Source organism: Oxyura jamaicensis, chromosome 1 (genome assembly GCF_011077185.1).
Source record: "Oxyura jamaicensis isolate SHBP4307 breed ruddy duck chromosome 1, BPBGC_Ojam_1.0, whole genome shotgun sequence".
Lineage (NCBI taxonomy): Eukaryota > Metazoa > Chordata > Aves > Anseriformes > Anatidae > Oxyura > Oxyura jamaicensis.
This window is the reverse complement of record NC_048893.1, coordinates 130,072,410-130,099,802: the sequence shown is the minus strand read 5'-3', so window position 1 is coordinate 130,099,802 and position 27,393 is coordinate 130,072,410. Positions and strand designations below refer to the sequence as shown.

The window sequence follows — 27,393 nt, the reverse complement described above, 5'->3', positions numbered from 1 at the left end:
GCAAGAGTGGAGAATAGAATGTAGAGAGCTGTCCTCAGTATATTCTTGAGGAAGTTTTACTTGAATTTTGGATTGTTAGCATAATAATTGAAACAAGCAATGTCTTAATGATGTCCTTAGTCTATTTTGTATCTTAAAATATAGAAATGAAAGAATGGTGTCCAATGATATAATGCCTTTGTCTGCTCCAATGTTAGCCACCTAACTGGAGTATGTATTACTGGAATGGCAAGAGGAGGAAAAAGTTGAACTTAAATTATAGTTCTTCAATAGGTTCAGAAATTATGCAGTTCCTTCAGTGTTAGATTGATTCTGTTGTGTGGAATGTTATCTTTAAAAATTTGTTCTGTTCAAACCAGAAAAATGTAAACAGTGGTATTCTCAGAGATCAGTACAGCTGGTAATTTTTTAGAACAGTACTTTCAAGTCAGTCTTTTTGATCAAGAATTTTTCAATTTATTTTTTTTTTAATAACTTGCTACATTGGGGATATTAAACCATCATTGCTTAAACTGAGTTACAGTTTTCCTAGTGTTTTGACTTATTTATCCTTTAGTTTCATATTCTGGATAATCTCTTTACTTCTACAAACTCTTTTTACAGTTGTATTTTGTTCTGCAACTAGCAATGGGATTCAAAGGATAGGCTAAGCCAGCAGAAGCCCTATTGTAATTCAAGAGCTCATGATGTATGATACACATCCAGTCATATTTTATGTGTGAAGCAATACAGTTTTACCATCTTCTCTTACTCAGTCCTAATTTATCTGTTCACCACACTCATAAAAATGTTACTCACATAGTTGCATTTCTAACACTTCGGGTAGGATTCATCTTACTTTCACTGATCAATAATATGGAGGCATTTACTTTTGAGTAGTTGCTAATTGTCTGTGTTCTCTTTTTTAGGCATGGGGTAAAAAAAAGGCCTTTTTGCAGATGTGATTCACCTCTTACAAAGTTAGGCAGCTAAAATAGGCAAAGTGGAAATCCTCGTTGTTTATTAAGTGAAATTACCTGGGAATGTTTATCAGTCTTAGCTTAATTCTAAAGTCTCAGTGAAATATACAGAAATTATACAAGTGGAATAGTAAGAGTTAGAGTCAAGAAAGATATAAGAAAACAGTAAAGGTTGTATTTTGCTTACTTTAGACTATTTGCTTTCAAAATTGACAGTATGTCAAAGATATCTGTTCACAGAGGATTCTTTGCATTTTTCCTCTGTTTTGGTTACCATTTAGAAATGCTAATAAGCAAATGTATTGCATGTGTCAACAGTAACCATATCATTCAAGTGCATTTAAATGTGTCTTTATCTCATGGTAGCACATGCTTTAGTGCTTATTTATTCTAGAAGGTGTCAGTGTTCAAGATGAAAACAGAAACTGAAGTTTTGCTTCATTTCTGTCAGTGCATTGTGAGCGCCATTCTCTGACAATAGTGTGGTATTTGAATTGCCAATATTTGTCCACCTGTTCTGAACAATGTTGTTGTTAAATTGTCATTTTACCATTTAGCAATTAACCCTGATTTAGCTGATCCTTCTTTTGTATAAAAATCCAAGTGAAGTAAATGAAAGTTCTGCAATAGAATTCAAGAAGCTTTGGATGAGTTTTTTTATAGGTTTTGTCTTTTTTTTCCTTTTTTTTTTTTTTTTTTTCTCTCTTTTCAGGCCAAGCCAAGCTCCTCAGCCTTGTTCTGGGAAAAAATAAAATAAAATCATAACGATTATTGTTTTATTTATTTAATTGTGATGAGAACATTTTAATTGTTTCTCATTTTTCCCAGATTAATTAGGAAACCAGAATTTCCATTATCAAATGACAGCAGGTGTCTCTGATCACCAGAGATCATTTAATGTGATGTATTCCGAGTGGATTTCTTGTTTTATTTTCATTTTGCTTAATTTACAGGATGAATTTGAAAATCCAGTTTCATCAAGAAAAACTATAGGTAAAAAATAATACATTTGCTCATTTCATTGCACATTTCTTTCTTTGTGCAATCCCATTTGTTGTTACTGTCATGGAACCATAGAATCACAGGTTGATACAGGTTGGAAGGGAATTCTGAAGGTCATATGGCCGAATACCTGCACATGATGTCCTAATTTATGTATATGCACCACTTTTTTTCTTCATTGCCAAGGGATATTATTATTGCTTAGAAGGGAAACCTCCAAATGATCTGAGAAGCTAATGGAAGATTGCTGCTTTCTTCACTGGCACTAAGTCCACCTGCTAAGCAAGTAAATGACTTGTCAGATGAATCTGCATGATTTTCCCTCAACCCACCAACTTTAAAATGTCAGCCTTTGTAAAATATTTTCCTCAGCTCTGTGGGGAAATTTCAGCTACTGTGAAGTTTCAGAACATGCATAATCAAATTCTCCTACTCTTAGAATTCTTCTTTGCTCCTAGTTTACAAACACGACCAACAGGTATGTAACTGCTGATGTTACTTTATTCATGGCCCTGTCCTTTGAGCTGATAAGAAATGGGGACACTCAACCTTTTTAACAAGGCAATTTTAGAATGCTGCAACATTAAAAACCAAGTGATTAGAAGTTAGGTGAGATAACTATTCCTTATCCAGAGGAGGAGAAGACAACAGAACTGATGCTCTGAAAATAGTTAACGAAGGCTGTTTATTTCAAAGTTCTTATCTCATTCTCTTTGACACAGTAATTGAGCATCCACTGATGAACTAATTCTTAGTGGACAGGTGGACAAATGAAAATTAACATTCAAATTGGACCATACTTGGATGGTTAAGTAAAAGGGATAGAGAGAAAATGGTAGTAAAGACAATTGCCTTTATATGGTCTGGGATCCCTGAAGGACAAGGTTTATGCTCATTTTCAGGCTGATGTGAAGTATATTCTTATACTTCGGTCAGTTTCCAGGACCAATAATTTTAGATTCCTAATCAGTATAAAATTCATTGTAGCAAGTTTGAAAGAGTGGCTTCACTCTCATTCATAGAGAAAGTCTAAATAGGTTTAAATGTAATTTATGTGCACTGCAAGGCTCCGCTACTGTGCCAAGGTAATGTAAGGAGTCCTTTGTGTAAATGAAATGCAAGCCCACGGTGCCTTGGAGTTTCAGAACATACCCATGGATTAGATTCTTCTTTTAAATATGTGCACGTCTGTGTGTTTATTACCTTGTACATTATGAGTTTAGTCAATGTCTACTCTTGTATGACAACACATTAATGACTAATTAGTAGTAGCTAATGAAACCATGTCACCAGCAGAGGCATTCCATACGTTAACTTGTATTTTTGTTTGTTTGTAGAATGTCTTATTCTAGCATTCACACTGAGATTTTTGCCATGCTGCCTCTATAGGTTGCTAGGCAGCACAGCTTTATCCCAAAACGGTTAGCTCTATTCTGCATGCTGAGACTCTGTCAGATATCCTCAGTGGTTTGAATCTTCTTGCTGTGGGGTTTCCTTGATTGAGAGCAACTGCTTCCAAAGGTCACTGGCTCTCTGTGGATCAGCACTTTTTTTCTGATGTGCACAAATCTTCTCATTTTATACTTCAAGAATCCCTGCTGCAATCAAACCATAGTCTTGACTGCAATGGAGCTTGTGTAATTGACCCCTACTGTATACTGCATGTTGCCAATTGCTACGTATAAGAATGTTTTTATGGTAACGATCTTAAAAAAGCATAAAGAGAAAAATGTTTGTACTTGCCAAGGTTAATGAAAAAAGCTTCCCAAAGACATTAAACGTGTTTGTTTGTTTGCTTCTAGGGCAGATTCTGGATGTGCTGGAAAAGTATAATCTGAGAAATAAAACTCTTGTATACTTTTCATCTGACCAAGGAGCTCACATTGAAGAAATCTCAAGTTCTGGAGAAGTCCATGGAGGTTACAATGGTATATATAAAGGTGAATATTCTCTGATTTTTTAAAAGAATGTTTCAGAAAATATTTCCTTTGTTTTGTTCCAAAACTCTAAGGTCAAAAAGTTCAAAATTGAATTTTTAATTAATAAAAAACTGCTCATAGCTGTCATATTAAATCCAAACATAGGCAACAAATATAAGGGGCTTACTTGTCAAATACATCAGCTCAACCAGAATATGTGCTTAACCAGAGCTCTGAGTTTTAACACTATAAAACATACTCTTGAACTGGCCGGAATTCCAACTTTGGAAAGATGTTAGTTCATAGTATTATACTGTCATGACTGGAGAGCAGAAAAGAAAGGGAAAAAAAAAAAAAAAAAAAAAAAGCTAAATGCAACAGGGTGAGTGAGATCACACAAAGATGGCAGAACCAGCACTGTGTTCCTTACAGAAAATGTAGAAAAGAGTTAAGTCAGAAAAGAAAAATGAGTAGTTGGATTTAGTTTGGGATGGGCAAGTTTCACAACATCCAGAGAAGGATAGGATTTCAAGAAACAAAGTTTCAATTAAGAAAAAGAGTTTTGAATATTATGCATATTATTTTTGATATTGAGTTGATTGACTTCAACACTATTGAGCTGAAGACTGATTTGGAAACAGAGAGACTTCTGTTAGGAGAGTTATATTCTTTTAGTCTCGAGAAAATTAATACTCCAAATTCTGTTTGTTCTGTGGAGGACTAAAATGTGTTTAAAGTCTGCAATACACTTTCTCCCTGTGATATCACCCAACAATACTGAAAGATACTGTTTATTGCAATATAGTGATCACGTAGAAATAAAAATTCTAGCTTAGCAAACAGCCTTTCTGATTTTGTCCATTCTGATATCCCTGACCTTTGGTCAATGTAATATACCAGTGGATACTTTGAGAATGTGGTTCCAGCATGGAGATGAACAAAATTATTGTCAGTAATGTGTTTTTGAGACAGGCAGAACAAGAAGAGACAATAGGATGAGAAAGAAGGATGCAGTGATGGAGGAATTGTTTGGTAGCATGGTTATAACTTTCAGACAGGGACTGGTTATAACTTTGTCAGGGACTGCTCATAATCAAAGACAGATTGACAACATTGTTAAATATGAAATAAAGGATTACCTGTGACAAAGTAAAGAGTATTTTCAAGTGTGCAAGTTGTGGACACATAGCATTAAGAAATTGAACATTAAAATGGTTTTAATAATCTTCAATCTCATTGAAATATAAAAGAAATGCTTAGTTTTGTTATTTTTAATGAAATGCAGTGAATATTCTGTCCTTTTACCAGAGGTAAAGGTCCCTTTATTCTTTCACTGAGAAGTGTCTGTGTAACTTGTTTTCCCTTCATATTTCAGGGGACAAAGCAAAAGAATCCCAGCAGTTTTTGGAGACTGACTTGCTACCTTGCCACTTTCAATTTTGAGGAGAAAGAAGCAAATTGCCTTTAGGTGTGACTTAAAAAAAAAAAAAAAAAAAAAAAAATTGCAGAAGTATAAAGTCACAGAATAGTTTATACTAGAAGGCACTTCTCAAAGTTTCTAGTCTTACCTCCTGCAGAGGAGGGCCAGCTGGAGAAGGTTGCTCAGGGCTCTGTCCAGTCAAGGAGTCAAGGTTTGAAAATCTTCAATGATGAAGCTTCCACAGCCTCTCTGGGCCGGTAAATCTTGCTCCGGTAAATACTGGAGCAGACTCACCATAAAAATTATTTTTCTTATGTTTTAAATGAAATAGCCTTTGTTTCAGTCAGTGCCCATTGCTTCTTGTCCTGTCACCGGGCACCACTAAAATGCACCTGGCTTCTTCATCTTTACTCAGGTAAATCCATGTAATTAATATACATGGATACGATCCCTCCTGAGGCTTCTCTTCTCCAGCCTGAGCAGACCCAGCTCTCTCAGCCCCTCCTTGCATGTTGGAAGATTATATGGAAACCATCTAGTCATTTTTGTGGCCCACCTTTGAACTCACTCCATCTTCATGTCTCTTTCATACTGGTGAGCCCTGCTCTGGACCGAGCACTCCAGGTGCATCTCACCAGAACAGAGCAGAGGGGAAAGATCAATCTGCTGGCAATGTTCTTTCTAAGCCAGGTACAGATGTTGTTGGTGTTCTTTGCCACAAGGGCATATTGCTGGCTCATGTTCAGCTAGTCGTACACCAGAACCCCAAGGTCTTTTTCTGCAAAGATGCTTTCTAGACAGTCAGTCCCCAGCCTGTTGTGGTGCAAGAGGTCATTCTTTCACAGATGCAGACTTGACGTGTCCCTATGCTGAATTTCATGAAGTTCCCGTCAGCCCATTTCTCCAGCCTGTCATGGTCCCTCTGAATAGCTGCATGAGCTTCTCTGGGTGAATCAGTTTTGTATTGTCTGCAAAGCTGCAAAAAGAAAGAAAGACATACACTGTAAGCAGTAACAATACAGTAAGTTTTTAAGTGAGAAGACTCCACTGCTTTTAGTCAGCAGGTATCTTTCTGAGAAATGGCCCTTAGATTTAAGAGAGCTACAAAGGAATTGCTGCCCAAGCAAAACAAGTAATGCCAAAGTCATGAGGTTACAGACTATCAAATGGGTCCCCTTGGGCTACCACCAGAGTGAAATCTGTCTTAAACATTAGCACTTAGGCTTTACATAGTGCTTTAAGTAATTAAGGAACCATATGGTTACATATCTGTAGCTGTAGGCACAGCCTGAGGTGTTTTAGAAGCTCTGAAAAATATTTGCCTTCCAGGATGCCAGACATAAGACACAGGATAAATGACAAGGAGGAAGAAAGAACACAAATACACTGGGGAATATGCCTTCCTGAGGAACATTTTGATTGAATAGAGTCTTTTCTATTAAGCTTTGCAAAATTTTGTGTTCATACTTACAGAGTGGGGAGCAATTTGAAATAGATCTTACCTGAATTAATAAAAATCTGATTGATAGGGTTACCTGGGGAATGGCAGAGCTTTTTATTTTTAAAATGAATTGTAGTGTGGTTTACAGTTGCCTCTTACGCTATGCTGGCAAGTACTGTAATAAATGATGGCAAAGAAAATAATCACTATATAAGAAAAAAATAATTATTGGATAAGAGACATTTTTAACAAAATAAAAATAAATTAAAAGACCTATGCAATCAGCTGAATATACATTTACAGTTTTAAAATACAGTTAATCCTGTTTTATTTTCCACTCTCTCCATCTCTGTACCAGTCCTCAATTTAACATGTATATTGAGCATCATTTGCAAAAGGACAGAAGTGAAAATGATAAATTGACCGCATAATTAGCAATTTTTGTATATAAGGATTTATTCATATTAATAGTCTGTACAGTGAGGTGTGTTAAAGCTCTGTACATCTCTGGTGGATTTAATAAAAATCAGACCTGTGAAATCCATAAATCTCAGGCCCTGGTGTAACAATATACCTAAAAAAATCCAAAGGGCAATATTTATGCTACTTGTGCTCATGCACTAGGAATTTGCTTTGTTTGCAATACTGGGAGACATGCATGTCCTTCCTCCCTGTCTGCTAGACAATCTCAGTCACTTACCTTTTTGTATATGAGTTCTTTATGAATGTGAATATGAATCAAGCCACTTAACCCTCTTGTCAGAGCTGGAGCAGTATACTCAGCAATAATTGGTTCTGCCCTAAATCAAAAGCTCTCTACAGCTCTCCACAATTTGTACTCACTAATTTGTCTTGATATCCAGCCAAATCAGTACCAATAATAAAATTTAAGAGGAGTTTGGAGAGTTAGGCTGGCACTGCAAGACTGAATGCCAAGAAAGGAGAGATTGAGAGCTTTATTAGTCTGGATTCTGACTGTGGAACAGTCACCATAAATTTGGATATCCCTTGAAATCAGAAACCAAAGCTAAAATAGTGTGTAACCAGTTGCTGTCATTAATCTGGCTTTTCATTTTCTTAGAAGACATGCATATATATACAGAAGTGATAGATTAAAACAATGTCCCCTCTTTCCAGTTTCCTTTTTCTGACAGTCAAGATCAGAAGCTCCACAGGAAGATGCAGGAGCTGTGGTGAATAAAGAAGATCCCTAAGAAAATCTCTTAATCTGTAATATGACCTTGGTTTAAGACACAAAACTTGACAATTTAGTTTCTACAAAGGCTTTTAGCATTATGCATTTAGCATAATTTCTCACCATATTTATATAAATATAAATATTTATATAAATATAACTAATATAATAATATATAAATATATATTATATATTATATTATATTATATATATATATAAATATAAATATAAATATATAAATATGGTGAGAAATTATGCTAACTTTGAGTTGTTTTAAATTCTCAGCCTGAATTCTTTAGCAATTAAATCTATAGTAAGACAGTGCTTTCACTTGTTGCAGATTTCATTGAACATATCCTTGAAGTTTTATATTATTTCCCCTTTGTTAAAGGAGGAATAACTTATTTATATCTTCCTTATCTTGTCTTTGTTTTCTATATTTTTGTTGTCCCTCTTTCACCTTATTAGCGCATTCATAAAATAATTGTCTGGTCAGTCTCTCATCAGTCTTACCTGATGAGTTTTCCCTTGCCCCTAATTTCCTGTTCTTTTTATTTTCTTATATGAAAGATTTCTAATTGGCAATATATATTCTTAAAATGGCTTGACAAGTTTTGCCTTTCAGTGTTTGCCATGAATATCACTTTCCAGTTATATACTTCAATTTTTATGTTATCAACTTCATTCTATTTCCTATCTGTTGTCTTTGTACCTTATTGATTATAGATGTGCTTTAAACTTTAGTCTTTGCATAGGTCCTTTTTTTCTTAAGTATAAAAATTAAGTTTATATTATGAATAGCTAAGAACATAGACTCTAGTTCAGTTATTTTTCCTCTAATGTCCGTTACACTGAACATACTGATACAGAATTTGAACTTGCATCTTGTTTCCTCTTAGTGTGAAGTCCATCATCTTTTCTCCTGAATTTGATCAACCTATGATACTCTTTGTCATACTTAGTTTTCATGTCTCTCTCAACTTCCAAAATTGAAGCAATTTTATTAAAATAACAAGGGACTTAGTAAAGAGTTGAATCAAGGCATCTTACTATTGACTTCTTTCAGGTGTCATAGGCTGTTTGTTTTATCTCTTTGTTTTCTGTCTGTTAGGCACATTTTGATTCATGACAACCTTTTGTCTCCTAACCCATGATTAATATTCCAGAAACTTTTCCTGAAAGTCCTTGACAAAGATCTTCCAAAGGTTTAAATGTAGATACAGCCTCTATAGCAAAAGTAATGGCTCTTTCAGAAAGAGTTTCTTCCCAGCAGCTCAAGATCTTCTTGCCTGAACTCCTGAAGGACTCTTGGTTGCACACATGATAATATACTTTTTCATAGCTACTTAATAGTTTTAAATGATCAGTTTAGATCTCTTAGAAATAGATTAGTTCCTGTGAACCTGTTGGACTAATAGGTCCTTTAGCAATATTATTTTTTTTTGGAAGCTTCTAGATGATGATACGTGGTACAAGATGCATGACAAAACCAGTGTTTCTTAGACTTTACTCCCTGACTTTTTAAAATCACAACTATTACAGATCTGTGAGCTAAACAAAGACAAGAGGTATCCATTCTCTAATATTTTTATTGAAATGTGTACAATTTCATACACTACAGTGGCCAGTTCATTCAGCAATGTTTCTTGAAGTTATTAGTAAACCTTTTCCTTTCTGTAATTCACAGAGAAATCAAAATGACCCTTATTTTGGCCTCAGGAACCATGCTAATGCATATTTAGCAGTATTAGTCAGTTTCACTTTTGACTTTAATGAAAGCAGGCATTGACCTTTGCTTCCAATGTACTGTATTTTTATATTTTCTGAAGTGATCCAAATTTTTTAAACAATGAAGCCATCTTATAATTTTGACTGAAGCAGAAAACATCCTGAGAAAGAAGTTCATTTATTTAGAAGAAAGATTGAAATGATAATATGTCCACATAAGCTATGTCTCTTAGTTTCAGCTGTGTAAGAATACTTCAAGTTGAAAATTCACCCAATAAGTATACAGAAAGAATTGAAAATCAGTATAATAATGAGTGGGCTTGCCATTGAAAACAAATTACTGTTTGGTAGTTTTGTAAGTTAAGCAATAATAACCAGCTTTGGTTGTCAGTATTTACAGGCAATTAATTTCCTTGTATTTTTCAAATTCATTCAAGATAATAAATAGGTTTGGGAGGCTTTGCTTTTATAAGAAAATAAGAAGGAGTGAAAGGGTAGTATGGTTATAATCCAAGTGATCTAAAGAAGTTATTTTAAATAGTTTTCATTATTTATCATTTTAAATACTAGTAGTGTTATACCACAGAATTTTCCATTATGTATCATCACCTGTTGTACAAGCTCTTTTGTACAGAGTTAGACAGCAGTCAATTTAATTGGGGGGGATGAAAAAAAAAAATAATACTTTTATAGCTAAGATTTTAAATCAGGTTAAAATGGAAATTTGAGATCATGTTTTGGATGACTGCAGAGAGTTATATCTGTACTTTGTCTGCTCCTGCAGTTTTCATGAGAAGGTGAACATAGGCTGTTGTTCAATGTAACACTGAAGGGTGCAACTATTCAGAAAGCACAGATAGCTAAGCATGGGGTGCTTTATGCTGTTTTAAAAACATTTTTAGACGAACTTAAGGGAGCAAAAATAAAATACAACTACTCTGCTTAGAGTTTGCCAGGCACACAGACTACTAAGTTACTGCTTTTTCTCTGTTTCAGTGTTGTTGACTCCAAGCAAAATACAAAACTAATGAGTCAGATTTTGAAATACCAAGAGATTTTTTTATTACATAATGACCTTCTGTAGAATTTTTATTTTTCTTCTAATATTTTATCTGTTTGGATGTTTGCTTCATGTTTCAAACATTAGTGTTAAACCTTGATTTCTTTTTTTTAAGGAAAAAAATGCAGCTGGCTTGAACAATGTTTAATAATGAGAGTTTTAATGACAATGCATGTCAAATTATTCATACTAATTTCATGGGATTAATCAGCTCTAGTAATGTCACTAAACACAGTTCTAATAAAGATGCAAACCATGTGGATATCGATAATAGAAGACAGTCTTCCTCTGTGATCTGTCATTCCTGCTCTAGCTCCCTGCTATTCCTCTATCTTCCTGCTATTCCTCTAACTTCCTGCTGTCTCCTCCAGAGATGCTAAAAAGTATGCTCCGATTTGTCTTTTGAAAGGAAAACAACAGTCACTTCTTCATAAAAATAAGCAAGGAGATGGCCCTGCTGTGGAGTCCATTTTGCTTTTTGTATCTCACAGCAGGGTAGTAGTGATCCCTTCGTGCCTGGGTACTGTGGAAGTTTTCTGTCACTGTTCTGTAATGATTCAGGAAAATTGTACTATGAACTTAGGAACTCTGAAAGTGATTCAATATCTAGGGTTTAAAAGTTGCAGCGTGTGTGGGAAAGGGATTCAGCACTTACTCTGAAATTGTTTCAGATTACACAGGACAGAGATAAAAGCAACAGTAACGAGAATTTATTTAAACAATCCAATCTACACAGTGCTGTTTCTAGTTTCAGACCAGATGTAAGGAAATAAGAGGAATTCACCACTGAAAGTGACCTATAGTAATAGACCAGCTCCCAGAGTTTGCTACCTGTCCATATTGTCTGGCTAACAAGCTGTTGCAATGTTTACTCAGAACGAGGATCCTACTCATAAACTACATCATCTCCCTGGGATAATTTTTCACTGAAAAGGATATTGATCTTTTTAGTAAATTAATCTTTTTAATATAATTTTATATCCTTACGCTTTTCCTGGACTAATATTCAGATTTAATTATTCAAGCTCAGCATCATTTTCTGTGATTTATAACTCATTTGGGATATTAACTTTGACACTTTCCTACTGGGTATAATCCACACCTAAATTTTTAAGTGCTAATGACTGTTGTCAGAGGTATCTTTTATACAGAAGATGTACACAAGTCTCTTGACATCTATCTGGTTTTTGAACTAACACTATTAACACACAGTTGGTTTAATGTTGGGTGACCACTTCCTGCTGCTACATGGTGGAGATTTTAAACTTCAATAACACCTGTATAAACATAAATCTATATTATCTTTAGATATTTATTTTGTAAATCAGATATTTGCAATAATTTAAACAAAAACAATCCTTGCATCTCATTTATAACTTTTAGAATAGGTGTCCATATGCTTTATGGTGACAATGGAATTGCATTTGATGCAATGACAGGAGTCGATATTTAAGGCTGCTCTAAAAGATGGATAGTCATGTTGAGATGTGAACTTGCGCTGTTTCCTAAAAACAGCTTACGCAAAGATTGTTGTTTGAAGTAATGTTTATTAGAAAGTTTAAATTTTCTAATGTCAGAATAGATAGTTAATTATGTGTTCCTACCTATTCAATATTAAGAATTCTGATAAAACCCATGGAAAAAAAAAAGTGTGCAGTAATGTGATATAACAAGAATCATGAGCTAAAAAGTTTTCAGCCACAAGACTATATATAGATACATAAAGAGCTATGCAAAAGGTAGTTTTCTCACTTGATGTAGCCACTTGTCCTATTTATGGACAGTGAAAAACTTGTAGGGAAAAAAAAAAAAATGTAGATTCTGAATCTCCCAAAGCAGAAATAGAAAAGTTCATGGAGAAGTCAAAACAGCATGTATGGAAAGACCTGGGCTTGACACTAGAAGTATTAAAATCCATGTGGTGCATAGAAAAGTCTAAGAGGCTGAGGAGACAACTGTTCAAGTACTTCACTGTGGTATGTTGTTCTTTCATTTATATATTTATTTATTTTTACTTGAAATGTGAGACACAGGAAATACAGGCTCATAATATTTGAACTATAAATTGCTATTGGATTCTGTGAGTGGCATGAGTTTATTACACAAATTCCACTGCTTTCAGATATTTCTATTATTGTATAAAATAGCCTCAATTTAGATATAAGTGCTTGACCCAGACCATGCTTAACCACATCCCAAACCCATCCATTCACTAGAAATATTTTTTTCAAAGTTTTATTCATTTTAAAGACGAACAGGTTTCACAGAGAAGTTATGGATGCCCCATCCCTGGAAGTGTTTAAGACCAGGTTGGATGGGGCTTTAAGCAACCTGGTTAAGTGGGACGTGTACCTGCCCATGGAAAAGGGGATTGGAACTAGATGGGCTTTAAGGTCCCTTCCAACTCAAACCATGCTATAACTCTTCAATTCTACTTGTGATAGCTTTTCATAGAGTTGTGACAATTGTATATTAAATAACAGCATAGATACCGTCACAGTATAAACACATTGCCCTTCTCCAAAGATGTCTGGATGACTCGGTGGTGTTGGATAGTGTGGAAGCAAAGGAAAGGTCTGCAAAGTAATGTTACGATTAGTCGATAATACATTTGATGTTTAGTTGGTTTAGAGGTAGAAAAGGTTCTCACAGCATCCTGAGAACTACCATCATTGTAACAAATTTCTTACTAGTGCATTTAATTGGAGAATTCAGTAACATAGTTAAATTGGTACTTTCTTCTAGGTAAAGTTGTTAAGCATCATTTTTAATGAAATATATATTTTCTGGGTTTATCTCTCAGAGCTCTAGTCATACCTCAATTTATTTTTGATTCTTATTTTTAGTTGCATCCGCATGTATCTGTGACACACGATCTAGACCAATGTCTACGAGAATTCCTGCAAGATGCCTTTTTATCTCTTACAACTATTTTTTAATTTTGTTTTTAAATTAAACACATTTTATAAACTCTGTCTAATGTATATTAGTAGGTTTACTATAACAAAGATGATAATTTTAGGTAGAAAATCTAGGTCAGTAAATCAAGCAAATTTTTAAAAATGTACTTTTAATTAAAAGCTTCTAGATAGATAGCATATTTATTATTTGAAAATTGTATCTTGCAGTTTTTTTCTGTGCCTTTTTTGTGTGTGTGTTTGTGTGCGTTTTGTTTTGTGTGTGTTTGTTTTGTTTTGTTTTTCCTAAGAAGAAATTGTTCTCTTATCAAACAGTGCTTTCATTTTCAGGTGGAAAATCAACAAACTGGGAAGGAGGTATTCGTGTGCCTGGGCTTCTCCGTTGGCCTGGAGTTATACCAGCTGGTACCTATATGAACAAGCCAACAAGTAACATGGATATATTTCCTACCATTGTCCAACTTGCTGGGGCACAGGTACCCTATGACAGGTATGCTCTGAACTTATTTCTATTCTATAGAAAATCTCGTGCATTTTGTATATTCTGATGATAACTGTTAGGACAGAAGTAAGAATCAAAAGAAAAACTAGATTGTAAGTACCCTTTTTTTTTTTTTTTTTGTAATTACATTTCATCTTGGCTTTCTGACATACTTTACAAAAAACATTGTATGTAAACATTGAATGTAAAAGCAGGTTTCCCAGCAGAACAGCTTTTTTTTTTGTGCTACTTTATCCCAGTTCATTTAGTGGGCTGCTTTTGTTCATGTTAAATGAAAACTTCAAGTCCCTTCATCAGTCCTTACTCTATACTTTCTCCCATCCCTTAGTTCAATACCAAAATTGTTGAAGTTAAAGGGAATTGTGTAACTAGAAGACAGAAAAAAAGAAAAAAAAACTCATAAAGCTGGGCACCAGAGAGGGGGTTAGCCATTGGCAATGTGAATGGCAATTAAGACATACATTTACAATGTCATTCTTCAGCAGTTCTTTAACAGTTCTTTGCTGTAAATAAATGCAAAAAAAAAAAAAAAAAGCTTGAAACCTGTCGTTTCGTAAACAGCTAGGTATTAACTGAGGCTGAACTCAGTATCAAGCACTAATTACTGACCCTTACTTTCTCTGTTAACAGTTTTTGTTCTTTATTCTTTCTGATATCATTTGTAAAGATCAGCTCTGTGGCTACTTCAGAGCATGGTCATGCAAACAGTTATGTCATCTGATGTGACAAGCCTGCGGGGAAGGGAACAAGCATCAGGCAACTACAGAGTGAGAGAATACCACCAAAAGCAACATACCATTAAGTCGCAGTCTAGAATTATTTACTAAAAGCCAAAATGAATTTATCATAAAAGGCTCTGTTCTACATGAATGAAGATGGTAGAAACAGGATCTGCAAGTGTAAATTATTTTTAACTTTACGAGTTAAACCTTGGCCTGCTTAGTATAACAAAACAAATCAAAAACCTACCCTTTTCTTACAATTTATTGTTCTCTACTAAATGAGTGAAAATACTCTATTACAGAGTTTAGGAGCCTAATAGGAAAAAACAAACAAACAAACAAACAAAAACACCAGGCTTATAAAATTCATAAATTTTACTGACACTTGCGCATCCCAGTGTTTTATCTTGTTCACGAGATGCACAGTCTCATCAGCAAAATGCCTCCACCTGAACTGTTGCTGTTCCAGTCCAGTATGTGGAGAAACCCACTGCTATACTTACTCTTTGTACACATCTGCCATGCACAAACAGCTTTTGAGTACAAAGAATCCAGAATCCACTTGGAGAAGACCAGTCATGAGCAGAGACCCTCTGCTAATGATGATTCATGGAGATTCTGCAGGAAATGACAGGGCAGGACATGTATAAGGCATGAGAAATTAGTCTTGCACTGAGACATCCCCTACAAGCAGTAACTCTGTAGAACCTAAGCAGTTCAAACTATTCGTACTGAGGGCAGATCTTACGTGCTTCATTTTCATATTCCTTGGCTGAAAGCTAAGCACTGATGTTTTATTTTGATCTCTTTGCTAGAAATCCCAATATATTTGTGTAACTTCCACTTTCAAGTTTCTCCTCACTGATTCTTCTTCTGTGTAGACTATATGCCATAACTGCCATTACATGGTAGGTCTGAGGGAGATGCTGTGGACTAGCTTGAATCATACCTAGAATACATACCTACATATATAGAATAATCTAGGTTGGCAAAGACCTTCAAGATCATCAAGTCCAACTATCAGCCTGACCTTTCTAGTCCCATCACTACAACACATCCCTCAGTGCCACGTCCACGCATTTCCTAAATACTGTGATAAATGATTAAGTCCTAAATAGGATTTTTGTGATTTATTAAGCAAATAGAGGCAAGCAAACAGCGCTGGGTGCACCAGGAATCTCTGCTCTACCAGGACGCACACCTGTTACATCAGGTGGCTGATTTTTATGTTCCTAGACTAATACATATTCATCACTATTCCTAGAAAAGGCAGGGTTATTATAATTAGTTCCTGGAATCCAAACCCTCTCTGGACGCATGCGTATCAGTCTCTGGTGGTCTTTCTGGGGCTCTCTTGTGCTGAAGGCTCGTAGTCTTCCTCCCAGGCTTTGTCCTTCGGTCGTCCTTCAACTCCCCCTTTCTCCTTATTTGGTGGATCTCTTTGCTGGTTATCAGAGGCTTGCGCAGCGTCCCATGCAAAAGTCTGCAGTTTCTAAAAAAAACTCCTTGTTCCTCTTATCTCCCAGACTAGAGTCTCAATGTTCGCCCTTCAAACCCTCTATTTACACAAATTGCTGGATCGTTCCTTTGCATGATACAAGAACTATGTACACTAATCACTCTGTTTTTCTTAAATAGAAGGTTATATTTCATCATGGGGCCCTAGCATTGTTCCATACTGACACGAATCAAATGAACACATTTCACAATACCCACAGGGATGGGAACTGCCCAAGGCAGCCTGTTCCAATGCTTGACAGTGGGGCCATCCTATTCCTCCACTGTATCCTTCCTGAAAAATATGAGAAATTACTCCAACTAGGATTCAGTCACTGGGAGGGAGCAAGTTAAAGGGGGATGGAGGAAGTGCTCCTCGTAAAAGAAGAAAGATTCACCAGAAAGAAAAGGCTTAGGTATACCCCTAAAACAAATAGATATGGCTATATGAGAGTACTGTTGACATTACTGGAGACAACCTTTTCCCAATCAAAAGTCCGTGGAACAGAATATATGCAATAGACATACAGATGTCCTACACTCAGCTTGAAGATGTCCAAGCTTGCACGGGCAAAACTCAGGAAATAAAACATGACAGATTGAAAGTGAGAAAGTTCTTCATTCAACAGACCCCACAGCCAGGGATACATCCAGAAAGCAGAGTTGGACAGCACTGCTTTACAGTCTTGTTTCCTAATACTGTCTCGTAGTAACTACGCTAATGTGAAACAGGTTTTACATAGTAATGAAAATTGAAAAATAGACACTTAGGGATTTAAAAGTTTCAAAAATGTTTTTACAAGATGTTGTTCAAAATACTTAAAAAACAATTACCTGATGATTTGTATACCAGCAGAAATTACCATCCTATGAAACTTTTTGTAAAACTTGTAATTCACACCATGTCAAAAATGCAGATTGTGATTTCTTCCCCATCAACTGATTCCAGCTACTTGATGGCTTCGTATATGGAAACATTTAAATGACTTGCTTATTATATAACACCATTTCAATATAAATTGACTTACTCCTTCAAAACATCATCAAAATTGTCCAGCAGCAGATAGAGAATTTATATAGATATATGTATGCATGTGTGTGTAGTTGATAAACACATATTTAAACATAGTTCATTTTCAACTTTAAAATTACTAGTTCTGTGTTAAATTCTAGCATGCATAATTTATTAGACAGAGTTCTTGCCATTACTTCTGGGGATGCAAACACAGCACAGCAGAGATTCTTCTGATCTTAGAGTTACTTCAGCCAGACTGCTTCCAAGCAGCTTGAGCAGGTATATGCGTTTATACCTGGAGGACTGTGTTCTAGCAATTTACTCACATATGTCTGATTACATTCTCAGCAAGAAAAGAGAAAAGTGGGATGAGAAAGCAATCACTCGTAATAGCAAAATATAAAATTAATGTTTCCTTAAATAATGTAGAAACCAAAAGGGAAGAGCACCTGAACAGTTTTTTTCCAAGTTGATCAACTGGAAGTGACCATTCAGATCATAAGATGTAGATTTATTGTTTTAAGAAGTGGAAATGCAGAGTTATATTTTTCAGACAGAGAAGTTTTGGTTTATTCTGATTTTGAAATGCTTTCTTACTCAGAATTATTGATGGACATGATCTGATGCCCTTACTTCAAGGAAAAGTTACCCGATCCAAGCATGAATTTCTCTTCCATTACTGTAATGCATATTTAAATGCAGTACGCTGGCATCCAGGAAATAGTAAGTAAACTTGTATGTTCAAACTTTAACTATTTCATATAATTTTTATTGCAGCTTGAAAAGAATCAGGAAAAAAAAGAAACTTATAGTAACAAACAAGTTGTTTAAAACATCTCTCCATTTTCCTTCCATTTCACTTTTTCCAGAACACACCTATTCACAGAGCCATTTTACTGTTTGACATTAGTTTGTTGCTATGCATTAATGTTACATAATAAGACAACAGAGATATCTATAGTATCTGAGTTATTTTTTTAAAACTTACCTGAAAGACAGTCTGTTTTATGGCATGAAGTAGTCAACGTCAAATGTTACACCTTCCTAAAAATGTACAGGTTTGTACATGGTTTGTTGAGTAACAGCACAAGTATAACACCAACCTGTCTATTTTTATTATGGAGATAGCAAAGTACAGAACTATCACTCTGATACTCTGATACTATCATATCAGAGATATCAGATAGTATATACTATCATTAGCATAGACTACTCAAGGTCAAAATTATACCATAGATTATTCAGTAATATAGGAGACTTTTTCAGACCTTTTTTTGAACTGAATAAATCCAATTGGTAGTCTAAAGAACAAAGCATTGCCCACTGATCTGCTCTTTTTTAACCAACAGCTTACTGTTTCTGGTAGTAACTTCCACATTAATCAAATGTTTCCCTTTTCATAAAAATCTCTGGGATGGATGAAGTTGAACATGTTTTTCTCATTTCAGCTGACACTCAAAGTGATGACTTATATTACAGTTTAAAAATGATTATTTGAAACAAGCTTTTGATGTAGCATTTTTGGCTTTAAGTTCTTTGGGAAAGGACTTAATATTTAATTTGCAAACTTAAACTTACTTGGAAACTTGGTCTTTTTGGTCATCTGCAGGCTCACTCTCTGCCTTACCCTTTTAACTAGGTGTCCTGTTTTCAGTTAGGACAGAGTTAATTTTCCTCCTAGTAGCTGGTAGGGCACTATGTTTTAGATTAGGATGAGAAGAGTACTGATAAAATGCTGATGTTTTAATTGTTACAGAGCAGTGCTTACACCAAGCCAAGGACTTTTCAGCTCCTCGCTCTGTCCTGCCAGCGGGCAGGCTGGGGGTGCAGCAAGAGCTGGGAGGGTACAGACCCAGGACAGCACACCCAAACTGGCCAGAGGGATATTCCATACTATCTGGCGTCATACTAAACAATAGGGGTAGCTAGCCGGAGTGGGGGGGACATCAGTCAGCGGGTGGTGAGCAATTGAATTGTACATCACTTGTTTCATACACACTATTATTATTATTATTTCCTATCTTAATAAACTGTCTTTATCTCAACTCACAGGCTTCACTTTCCCATTTCTCTCCCCCATCCCCGAGAGGGAGGGGAGAGGGTGAGTAAATGGCTGTGTGGTGTTTAGCTGCAGGCCAGGTTAAACCACAACAGTCCTTTTGGCACCCAACGTGGGGCTCGAAGGGTTGAGATTACGACAGATCTGACCAGAGTGTGTTAAACTAAAATTGGTATAAGTATTAGAGCTGCTTAATAGTTGCTAGTCACAATGTTGATTGCTTTAATCTCAACTGTGCCTGTATTCCAAATTGAGTTTTATAGCACGTTACTTTCTGTATGTGATCCCTGTTGTGCTGTTTATCCTTTCCGGGCCCTGGTTTAAGATCGTTATGGTACTGTGCGATGTAACAATAGCTTATGATATGATGAAATATCTGGTCATGACTCTAACCTGGTATTTGTATTCAGCACTGTCGTCGACTCTGTACTTTGGAAACCATATCTCGGAAACTATTAACACCTACTGCCTTTTTCATCAGGGGAGCCAATCTGTGTAGGGGACAGGGGAAGATATTTTTCCCTACTTGTTCACTCTTCCTTTCTTCTTCACCACCCTCTTATCCTCCGAGCTAGTTACGATAGTTCTCTAAGATGCTGAATATCCTTGGGACTCAGACCAGCATGTTCTTGTTGTTATGTCTCCTGAATGCACTTCAAGTTTTTTTAAGGTTAAACAGCTAAGGAGTCTCATCCAGAGATCTGTCCTGAGGTGGGATAGTTCTGAGTGGCAGGGAGTGTGGGAGGATATAGGCAGGTTTCTAGAGCAGTGGGCACCTCCGGTGTTTTGGAAATTCACCCCTGAACAACTGCAAAATCCTAAAAAACTGGTAGAATGCTTGAAAAAAGAGTGTCATGACTCTGGCAGTTCCAATGTGACATAACTCACTGTAGCGTGCTGGGGCCTGGCCTATGCCTGTCGAGCTGCAATTGATGCTACTATCAACCTAGTGACAGACTCTGCAGCCACTCCAAGTCCTGTGACAGGCCCAGCAGCCAGTCCCTACGATGGACCCTGCAGCCGCTCCAGCCCCTGTAGCTGCTCCAGTTCCAGCTCCTGCAGCCGCTCCAGCTCCTGTGGCTGGGCCAGAGAAAGGAGCTGTAGCAGTGCAAGTTGTCCCTGCAGAGGGTGTTCCAACCCCCGTGGCAGACCCTGTGGCTGAGTCAGAGAAACGAGCTGTAGCAGTACAAGTTGCCCCTGCAGACAAGGTGAAAAAATGGTATAGAGACTAAGGTCGTTTAGAACGCAGAGAGTCTTCTGCTAGGTCTAGGTGTAGAGAAGACGAGGCTGGGCCGTCATCAGAGATGCAGGAGGATGAAGATGAGGATGTCGAAAAAGCAACAGTAACTACCCCAGACCTATAACAGCGTGAGCTACGAGATGTGTGAAAAGATTTTGGTCGCTGCATAGGTGAGCAGCTTGTCACCTGGCTGCTCCGGTGCTGGGATACCGGAGCCAATTGTGTGGAATTAGAGGGCAGGGAAGCCAGGCGGCTGGGATCCCTTGCTAGAGATGCAGGCATTGACAAAGCAATTGGAGATGGAGCACAATCTCACAGCCTCTGGAGGCGTCTCCTGTCAGCTGTGAGGGAAAGGTATTCCTACAAGGAAGAACTTGTATGTCTGCCAGGCAAGTGGACCACTATGGAGAAGGGAATCCAGTACCTGAGGGAATTAGCCATACGGGAGGTGATTTATGAGGACCCAGACAATGGACAAACATCCACAGATCCAGATGAAGTCAAGTATACATGACCCATGTGGCGGAAGTTTGTATGGAGTGCACCATCATCATATGCCAGCTCATTGGCAAAAATGGCCTGGAAAGAGGATGAGGAACCCACAGTGGATGAAGTCGCTAAACAACTCCAGCAGTACGAAGAAAATCTCTCCTCTTCCCTACAGGCCTGTGTCTCGGCTGTGGAGAAACTTTCTGAAAGTGTCCATCAACTAAAAGAGAATACTTTGGAGAAACTTTCTGAAAAGGTCCACCAACTTGAAGAGAGATTATTTTCCTCCCCACCTGAACGAACCGGTGTCCATCAACTAAAAGAGAATACTTTGGATAAACTTTCTGATGAGGTCCAGCAACTTAAAGAGAGTTTATTTTCCTCCCCTCCTGCACAAACGAGTGTCTCAGCAATTAGGGGTAAGCGCTCATCCGTGCAAGGAAGACGATATGGAGGGTACACACCCCGTGCCACCCTGTGGCTTTACCTACGTGACCATGGAGAGGACATGAGAAAATGGGATGGAAAATCTACTGCGACCCTAAAGGCACGGGTACGTGAGTTGCAAAAGTAAACAATTGGGAAAAAGGGGTTCTCTGAAAAGTTTGCTGCTCCGACTTCAGCAGGCAGTCCTTTAAACACAGGAACAAAGATTCTGACCAGGACACTAGGAGAAATGAAAATGTTACTTAATACAGTCATTTACCAGACCATTTTGTGTCTGAGGTTGGGTGAAATTATTCTGCTTCGTTAGGAGAGAAGTAGGTAGAGATGCAGGCAGGCAGAGAAGATTTTCTTCTCACTAAAACACCTTTGCAAAATGAAGTACCCCTTACCTGAGCAAAGGGTCAACTTGGTTATTTACTGAAGGGAAATTTAATGGGAAAAGAAGGGGAGCAATGATGAGGGACTTGTCTATTATCTTTACTGAGTGGCAACAATGTACAATGTGATTTTCCCTTTATCCTTCTTCTAGAGCAAGAAAAAAACTAAAGCCCATTCAGATTCTGGCAATACCATTTTCATAACACTGGGCTGATTTCTGTATGGAAGTGTATTTGAAATGCCACCTTGTCAGCCTGCTATATAGTGTGAGAGTAGGCAACAGCTAAATATTCATCTCTGCTCTCTTTTGTATCAGCCCCCTGGGAGTGCTCAATGTCTGCTTCAGTCTTGTTTAATCAGATCTTCAGAATTCAGCCTTTTCCACATAGACAATACAATCATATTTGTAAATATATTTGTTGCAGTGAGCTAAAGTTTTGCCCCTGTTTATCTCTTTCCTATGTTTTATTGTTGTTTAGAGATAAATATACTTGCATTACAGCTCTATGCACCTGATACTATCAGCATTGCTGTAAGTACTCATGTGGAAAAATGAGTATGGTTGGTTTTTCTTCCGATATCTCAGCAGCTTTGTATGAAGCAACTGATAAGTTCAAAGTGTATTATATTACTAGTTAGTGTATTATTGTCCTCTAGCCTTCCCCCACAGCTCTTTACAGCTAATCGCAGAGTCCATTCACAGGAACTATTTCTTCTACCATGAAATGATATTGTATTTTAGTATATGAAAATGAACAAAGTAGAAATACAATACAATGCACTTTTTTTTTTTTTTTTTTTTTTTTTTTTTTTCCCCTGGAGAATCCATTATTTCAATCATTTAATTCAAACCATTGCAGAGCTTTTGCCAAGCAGCAAAGAACTAAATTAGAAGTATCCTATGGCAACAGTTCAGTCCCTAAACTTAGGAACACATCCAAAAAGAGTAGATGAGGTCATTTTCATTAAAGACAGGCTGGAGAAGTGAACAATTTTCACTTAAACTCAGAATGCTAGTATGATTACTTGCAAGGATATAAGGCTTCAAGGTTTAGATAGATCCGATTACCATTCCTAAATAACAAGTATCCTGTGCTTTATGGCTTTATGGCTTCAATAAGTACCACATTCATCCATAAACACATATATTTTCCAGTATACAGAAATGTCTGTAGGATCTCTCATCTTATAGTTGCGAATGACTGTAGTCAAGCCAATAGCACTAAATTCACAGAGGACCACCAGAAACAGATTCTTAGTATTAAGGATACTCTTGAATACTCTCCTTATATAAGAAAAAAAAAAAAAATGTGAGAAAAACATCATCAGGAATTATTGCGCAATGCATTGTACATTCTGTGCAGTGTAAATTGTCTTTTAAGCCAGGAAGATTTGTGCTGTTTTTGATCTGTATTCCCCAGATAGTTAACTATATTGATTTCTGCTACTTTGGAATTGTGTAAAAACATTCTACCCATAGATTATGCCTGTACATATGGGCCAAATGCTGACCATCTCTGCCTCTCAATAGGTCTGAAGTCTCTCAAAAGGCTTAGTGGAAGACACTGTGATCATGTGGAATTAATAACCCCAACTATGTTCTGTGTCTTCTGCACTGGTGTGGTGATGGGCCCTTGTTAGAAGGACCCAACCATCTGATCACAGAATCATAGAATGGCCTGGGTTGAAAAGGACCTGAAATATCATCTAGTTTGAACCCCCTTGTTCTGGGCAGGGTTGCCAACCAATAGAGCAGGCTGCCTAGAGCCACATCCAGCCTGGCTGTGAATGCCTCCAGGGATGGGGCATCATCAACCTCTCTGGGAAACCTATTCCAGTGCCTCACCACCCTCTAAGTGAAAAACTTTCTCCTAATTTCTAACCTAAATCTCTCCTGCCTTAGTTTAAGACCATTCCCCCTTGTTCTATCACTACCAACATGTGTAAACAGACGTTCCCCCTCCTGTTTATATGCTCCCTTCAAGTACTGGAAGGCTGCAATGAGGTCTCCCTGGAGCCTTCTCTTCTCCAAGCTGAACAAGCCCAGTTCCCTCAACCTTTCTTCGTAGGAGAGGTGCTCCAACCCTCTGATCATCATCTGATTACATTATAGACTGCTGTTCCCTTCTTCATCAAATGTGTAATTTCTATCAGTTTTAAAGATGCATTATTTTTTAAGCACAAAACAGCAACATAAAAAAGAAAGCTTACAACAGCTAAGGAAACTATTATTTATTTGTCAACTAAAGCACAATCCATTCTAAATAAATGGAAAAAGGGCATATATTCATATATTTCTTGCTATATTTCTTTTCTAGGAAGTCTTAGTCTATATGACAGATTCAGCTTGTATATTTCACTTTTTTTTTTCCTTAGATACTCAAAGTGTAGGTTTAGCGTTGACCCTAAGGAAAAATTGTCTTCACCAGGAAGTGAGAGGAGAGCAAAAGGTCTGCATAGTCAATTGGTCCCTTGTTGCCTCCATCACTCTACATTTCCTTTAATAACTTTATCTTTGACATGGTTAGATTTCCATTATGTACTTCACTAAGAAACTTGAGAAATAGGATTTGGTTTAATTCTTGACTCTTAGGCTATACATTATGAAACAGACAAATTTGGTGTAGGTGAAATTTATAGTACTTGCACACATTTCCCTTGCTAACATACTTTCAAAGTCTGACTAAGCAGGTGTGCTTCTCACATCACTCAGGGAAGGTCAGAAACTTCAAAGTGAACAGATAACCATTGCTGAATATTTTACATCTATATGTTTAGAAGCTAAGCATTTCTCATAACCAAATCAATGCTCATCTTCATGAAAACATGTTAGTTGAGTCAGTTACAGCATTCATTCCCCTTCATGAGTCCTTTGAAGGAGTATTAGATTATGTGTGCTACATAATGCTCTTCTCAACCGACACTTCAAAATTTAAGCCTTATCCTTTCTAGAAAGATGTCAGAAAAAAAAAAAAAAAAAATCTCTCCCTTTCTTCTGCCCTCCTTCTCTCTCTGCCATAGAAAACAGACTAACAGCATTTTCTTCTTCATCTCTCTTTGATTCACTTGCATTTTGCCTGATACCGAAAAATAATGTACATTCTTCTTGACATTCAGAATTAAAAAAGGAATGAAATATCAGGCAATTTTCTTTGCTCGTGATTCATATTTCTCTCATAGACACGTGCATGCTGACACTTGCTATCAGTGCCTTGGAAACAAATAAGACATATAGTCCTAGTTCTTGGAGGATGACTTCCTGTTATTTTGAATCCTTTGAAACCAATTTAATTGATCAGTTATGTATACAGACTGGAAGACATGTTTAAACAGTGTCAGCAAAGTACTGTGATTTCCCACTATCAATGCATATTCTCCATGGTTTCCTGGAGTATCATATAAGTACTAATATACAAAAGCAGCATCTGTGAAAATATAAAATAAAATAAAATTAGCTTTTCTTTCTGCCTAATGTGATGATTAAATAGGTTTAAACATTTACAGTTAAAACAAACCAGGTGTAGGTTCTGCCTTGACTTTAAATTGAGCCACCCAGAGTTTTATATAGCACTCTTTTAGTTGTGCAGGTCAGATTATGCTTTGGCCTAATTTAACTCTGATCACATATTCTTCTGCTTGTGCAACTTGTTGTACTTGTGTACTTGCTGAAGTTATAATTTAGCATAACTGCACACTAAAAATAAATAAATAAATAAATCAAGAGCTCTGTCTCCAGAACATTAGTGGCATATGAATCAGTACTATTAAAAATGCATTGCTATGACAACTTAATTATAAGGAGAAAATTTATCAGATAGAGAGTGAATCTACAGTTGAATGAAACTATTGCATCTTTCAGACTCCTCTGATTGTGGGCAAAACTTTAATTTGATAAGGAGGAAATATATGGTAACCCTTCAAAATAAACATTGAAAAACCTAATGCACTACAGTTTATATTAGAAAGAAATAATAAAATTCACAGTATTTTGGTACTACTAATAAAAATGCAATAATATTTCTGACAAATGCTACAGTGGCTGTACTAGCAGCACTTTACATTTTCTATTTAAAAAAGGATTTCATTATTCAGCAGAAACTTTTTATTCTGAGAAAAGGGAGGAATAAAAAATGTAATACATATTTTTGTTTTTATAAAAATGTTTAGTGATTTGTGTAAGGTTAATTAAACCAAATTCTGTACTAGAAAATGATTTTTAAAATGCCATTTAAGAATAATTTGCTTCCATATTCTAAAACTGTCATTCAGTAGACAAAATTAAAGGAAATTTATTATGGCAAGTTCATTTGAAACAAGTATACTGTTGAATCAAACTACTGCAAATATAGTATCTTTTAAAGACAGTAGAATCTCACTGAAAAACTCCAGTTTACATGAAGAAAAAGAAAATTGTATCAACTAGTGAGGTAACCATGGCTAATATTATCTGTTATAAAAATACAGTATTAAAAATGTCTGTCTATACAAAATAAATTATGAAATAAAAGTGGTTAGAGCCTTCTGCAAAGGACAAAATAACCCATTCACAAATGTCAACATGAGGTGTACCAGTAATCATCAGGAAGGCTTTAAAGCTGTCAGAGGATAAGTCCTCAGCATTTTTTGATAATCTGATAAGATAAAAATAAATGGTGGCATCCATTATCATCTGTTATTTTAGCCAAAGATTTTTACTGAAATAGAATGTTTAATATGGGATACTAGCAAGTAAAGGTTTGGCTCTGAATTTTGAAGCTTTTCTTACCTCCTTGAAAGTGTAGTAACCTCAGTTCAGAGGTGGTTCTTCACTGCTGTTCAGTTTGAGGAAAGCATAATTCATTTTAAAAGCCATTGGTCAAGTGGTGAAAATGTGTCAGAACGTTACCTTTGAAAGAAAAGTTCCTAAATGGCACATCTCAAACTAGTTTGTGAGCATAGTTTTCTGGACTTCAGAATAGAAATTTTCCACTTTGCCTCACTTAAAAAGCAAGATACATTTAAATTAGTGTTCATTCTGAGTGTCTTGTATCTTGGAATCTACTACAGTTACTGAAAATAGCTCAATCAAATTCACCATTCAGGGATTCTTTCTATGTCATTATAGAACTCATAGCTATTGTGATTTCTAGTTGTTGCATTGTCCTCCAGCATCCAATTTTCCACTGTATTTCATGACAGATATTTTTTCCTTTAAATAGGGGTGAGGAAATATTCCTAGTCATGTATTTAACCTTTTCTGTAGGATCAGCAGTTACAGGTTAAAAAATAATTTTTTTTTTTTAAAAAATTTTTTTGCAGTTTTCAGACTGGATATGTTGGATAAATTTATGGAACAGTTTTTTTGTTGTTGTTGTTGTTTGTTTGTTTCTTTGTTTGTTTGCTTGTTTAGAGTTTCATCCAGG

At 36.3% G+C, this 27,393-nt stretch overlaps 1 protein-coding gene across 3 annotated transcripts in view; it reads left to right on the top strand.

The window, feature by feature from the left end:
* The window catches only part of STS (steroid sulfatase), a 111,819-nt gene that overhangs the window by 54,671 nt on the left and 29,755 nt on the right, over nt 1-27,393 (top strand). For all 3 annotated transcript variants that reach the window (XR_004745899.1, XM_035308701.1, XM_035348425.1), the window contains 3 exons: nt 3,764-3,901; nt 13,973-14,132; nt 17,980-18,101. Coding sequence is in view for 2 of the 3 variants with exons in the window: in XM_035308701.1 (XP_035164592.1) it covers nt 3,764-3,901; nt 13,973-14,132; nt 17,980-18,101 (420 nt within the window). In the remaining variant the exon portion in view is untranslated. The remainder of the gene's footprint in view (nt 1-3,763; nt 3,902-13,972; nt 14,133-17,979; nt 18,102-27,393) is intronic.